This window comes from Triticum urartu, chromosome 2 (genome assembly GCF_003073215.2).
Source record: "Triticum urartu cultivar G1812 chromosome 2, Tu2.1, whole genome shotgun sequence".
NCBI lineage: Eukaryota > Viridiplantae > Streptophyta > Magnoliopsida > Poales > Poaceae > Triticum > Triticum urartu.
In genome coordinates, this window is record NC_053023.1 from 216,363,846 (window position 1) to 216,368,373 (window position 4,528).

Here is a 4,528-nt window from a genome sequence, read left to right on the forward strand (position 1 = left end):
ACATTTGTCTAGGCGCAGCACAATATAAGTCCAAAATTGATTTAAGTGTCTCTGCATTTTGTTGATTAGCTTTCATGAGGATCAATGAGTCATCCGCAAAAAGGAGATTTGTGATAGTAGGGGCCTCTCTGCAAACCTTGACTCCTGAAATATTTCTAATCTCCTCCGCATGCGTCAAGAGAACAGTAAGGCCCTTCGTGCATAATAAGAAAAGGTATATGTCAGCTATCACAATAGCTCCAATTCCCCTGCCGAAAAACCTAGGGTTTTTTTTATCTCCTCCGACAGTTGTTACCCGCCGAGAGTCTCGCTAGCTGATTTTCTCCTGTGATCTTCCTCCACCCCATCGTGTGTCTCCCTCCTTTGCTTCTTGTGAGTGGCCCGGGGTCTCGAATCATGGTGGATGAAGAGGAGGAAGCATGATGCAATCTGGAAATAAGGATGTTGAGGACTTCAGAAAGATTGGATTTTGCATTTCATTGAGATTTGCGTTTTTTTTAGACAATCATTGAGATTTGCGTGAAACAGAAGGTCACCAAAATATATGTACGCAATTACCAGGCGCCCGGCCCGGCCGGGTCCAGCTCAAACAGCCCAACCCAAACGCAACAACGCCTTCAATGTCGCCACTCCTCTTAGCGTCGCCTTCTCCAAATCGCCGAAACCCCAATTCATTCAGCACCCACCCATCTGCAGGTCGCACGCATCCATCCCGTACCTGTCCGACGAGGGAGGAGAAAAAAATGCTGCGCCACGCCGCCCGCCGCCTCGCCTCCCGCGCCGCCGCTGCCGGCAGCGGCTCCATGAGCCGCAGGGCCCTCGCGACGGCGCAGGCGCCCGCGGAGGCGGGCGAGGACCCCGCCTTCCTGGAGGCGTGGAAGAAGGTGACAACAATCATCGAGCCCCCCCAGACGCCCATGTCGGCCATGAAGCCCCGCCCGCCCACGCCGGCCTCCATTCCCTCCAAGCTCACCGTCAACTTCGTCCTCCCCTACAAGTCCGAGATCACCGACAAGGAGGTATATCGTCGTAACCTCCCCCGTTGTCCCACCTCCCGATCTCAGATCTGTGCGTGTGCGTCTAGGGTTCCGACCGTTCGCACGATCTTGCGGCCGTTTTTCCTTTTTCGGTCGGAGATCAGGGGCGTGTGGAGAGGGGCCTTTATGATCTGGTTCATCCCGCGGGATGGTGGAATCCTAGGGGCGATTTGGTTAGGAACCACGAATGTTCCTTGTATGGTCTTGTCATGGGATGCTTTTGTTCATGTCATTGTTCAGGTGGAATGGTTGTGTTGGGTCGCTTGTTGCGCTTGATCCTGTGCATGGGTGCGCTTCAGTTTGTAGTCTGCGTGAGATTGTTGGATTATATCAGTTAATCTCATGTCCCTGTGGGTAAGCCCGATCATTCCAAACCTCACCTTTTGGAGTGCCATGCACCATATGACTTATATGTTGATTGACTGTACTGAGTAGAACATGTGTCCTCCTAATGGTTATTGCCGTCCACAAGGACCTGCAGTTTTCACTTGGGGCTGTGGATGCTTTAATTGTAAGCACTTTAGATTTCTGCTAGCATCTTCAGGCCGTAAAATTCTTAGTGGCGTCCTAGTAAACTTCTATGATCTTCTTTTTCAATTTGTACCGTGAGGATTGGACATGCCTCTTTGTGGGTATCCTTATGTTTTTCTTCTCCCAAGCTTCTACCCCAGTGCCTAGATTAAGTATTAGTCCGATAAAACGGATTTTCTTTATTATTTCGCATTTAGAGGCTGTTTGGATTGGCGCCCCAGGCTGCCAAGCCAAAATATTGGCGTTGACCGGGTACATGGGAACCGTTTGGATCGAAGCCAATTCTTTGGCGTGCCCTGACTACCTCCAGCTTTCTACTCCCTCTGTCCCATAATGTAAGACGCTTTTTGACTAGTGTAGTGTCAAAAAACGTCTTACATTATAGGACGGAGGGAGTAGTTCATTTTTTTGCCAACTACCGGCCAGGGTGTGAGCGGCAGAAAGCAGCGCCAATATTTTGGCTCGCCCATGCATTGGCAGGGTTAGCATATGCAATATCTAAACAGCCCCTTGGTGCTCTGTTTGCTTTCTGGTTTGTTCCTTTGTTGTGATATGGTTCATTATTCTTATTTTTTAGCTGTAGTTTGGAGCCTTGTTAGTGGATCTAGGACAATAGGGCTACATTTATGAGTTGTGAACTTCTGATCACATGATATGGTGCACCGTTGCTACAGTAGTTGGACCAATATTAATGTTTAACGACATTTGCCCTCGCTGACATTAACTCATAATACCTGTTGTCAATTTTCTTGATTGAGATAACCTTCATTCACTTACTGCACTGTTTTGCACAAACAGTCTGTGTGTCTGGAACAATCATAACATTCTCCCATGATATATTCTCTTGACCTTTTCTGGTAGCAATGCCCCGGTACAGTTTCCAGTTTACCTATGAATGTTTCTGTATTATTCTTAATGTATCAAAGACATGTCATGAGTTGCTTAAATACTACTCCGCCTGATCTTGTATAAATGTTGTGGGAAAACTACTGAGGCAGGTACTACTCATAGTATAACTTGCAACTGTTTTTGGGGATCAGAGGGAGTAGCATCTTTTATTGCGATGAGTGGGTTTCTTGAACTAGGAGTAGAACATGCTCTAATCTGTGTCAAATCATGATATGAATAATTAAATTGTCAGACGGCAAGAAGGTGAATTTATGGTCTGATGTACCAAGCGTTTCTTAAACTTAATCTACAGTTAATAATATTTACTTTAAGTTACCTAGTGTCTTTGGTTATCTGATTCTTTTTCTGAGTCTTTGAATTTACTTTTTTTAGGTTTCCAATTTTGTTATTAGCTATCAATTTTATTGTTGCTATTTGTCTGATAAGTAATTTTGGTGTTCGAGGTAAGTAAATTTTGTGATGCTGCATTTTTGGTGGGAGAAGGTCGGAGAATGATTTTCAAATTGTGTACATTGATTTCCTATATGCTTATGCTCGTGTAAAGTGCTACTCTTGATCATTGGTATGGTCTTGTGTTTTTGTCACTAATTCATATTGTTTGGCTATTGTCAGGTTGACATGGTAATGGTACCGGCTACAACTGGCTTGATGGGTATTTTGCCAGGCCATGTTTCCACAATTGCAGAGCTCAAGCCTGGTGTTATGTCTGTACATGAGGGAAATGATGTTACAAAGTACTTTGTGAGCAGTGGCTTTGCATTCATCCATGCAAACTCCATTGCTGATGTTGTGGCTGTTGAGGCTGTCCCCCTTGATCAGATTGACCAAAGCTTGGTCCAGAAAGGTCTTGCTGAATTCACTGCCAAGCTTGGATCAGCCTCGACTGACCTAGAGAAGGCGGAAGCTCAGATCGGAGTGGATGTTCACAGTGCGCTCAGTGCTGCATTGACTGGTTGATGATGAGATCTTACATTTTTATGTCCTTTTCATCCGCATCTTTAGAATGTGAGTCGAAGTCCGCAAACTCATGAACGAGGGTGGAGGGAATGATCTTAAATAAATTATACTCCATCTCAAAGAAAGACTTGTTTCTTCCTGCGAGGATTTTTGTAATGGTAATATTTTCCTGTGTTCCAAAATCCAGTGCCGCCTTCGGTTTTTATTTCTTCATTTCAAATGGAATTGATTGATTTCCATTTCATAATTGCAGTCAAATTGTCAAAATATAATCGAAGTTATTTTTTTTCATGTTTGTGATGTTGTGGTTCCTGGTGAGTTGAATTCTTCAAAATTGTGCATGTTTTTATCAACCCATGATGAGACATGTTGTCATGTTCTGTGTATCTATGATGTCTATTTCCTCGCTAAAACGTATGAAAGGTACATTTTGCCACAATGGATGGTAACATTGAATAGTAACATAAACATAACATATGTGTGATAACGTATATCACTTCATTTATTAGGCTATAGACACATTTTGCATTGATATGTGTGATGTTATTCATAGTACTAATAACTAGCTATGTTACTACCTTCCTCTCTTTCTTCATTTATTACTTGCCACATCATCTATTTCATCTAGATATATGTGATGTTACTACATATGTTACTGAGATTCATGCAGTTGGTTATATTCTCATTGGTATACAGACGTGGGCCATTGCCAGTCTTGGACGAGCAGATATTACTAACTACTAAGCATACGGTCTGTTTGGTTTACAAGGTTCAGTTCACGGTTTTCTAGTTTGTACGGTATTAACATTTTGGTAAATCTATACCTACCTATTAATAAAGTGGCTATTGCTTCTATCCGTCTGTCATCCTTTCTAAAAACCCCTACGTTTGATGTTAATTAACCTGCAGTCCCCCTCTGGTAATTAACCAGTAGTACACAGTGACAGGAAATTAAAGAGAAGCCCCTTGACATTTTGGTGAATCAACCCAAGGTCCATCTAAAACTAATGTTTTTAAAAAATATACTACATATCTTTTAAACACCAACTTCAATTTTAACATGTTATATATAAATTTTGATTAGAAAAATGTGT

General features: G+C 43.0%; 1 protein-coding gene across 1 annotated transcript; it reads left to right on the forward strand.

The window, feature by feature from the left end:
• Positions 1-646: 646 nt before the first annotated feature.
• On the forward strand, positions 647-3,725 carry LOC125536845 (ATP synthase subunit delta', mitochondrial). The gene is made up of 2 exons (XM_048700129.1): positions 647-1,019; positions 3,090-3,725. Exons 1-2 carry the CDS (start codon positions 744-746, stop codon positions 3,432-3,434), a joined length of 621 nt encoding a protein of 206 aa, XP_048556086.1. The 5' UTR covers positions 647-743; the 3' UTR covers positions 3,435-3,725.
• Positions 3,726-4,528: the final 803 nt, after the last annotated feature.

Bases quoted from the DNA above. Each gene is read 5' to 3' on its own strand.
- LOC125536845 (XM_048700129.1), top strand. From the start codon at position 744: ATGCTGCGCCACGCCGCCCGCCGCCTCGCCTCCCGCGCCGCCGCTGCC. The intron at 1,020-3,089 runs GTATATCGTCGT...GGCTATTGTCAG, and splicing joins CCGAGATCACCGACAAGGAG to GTTGACATGGTAATGGTACC.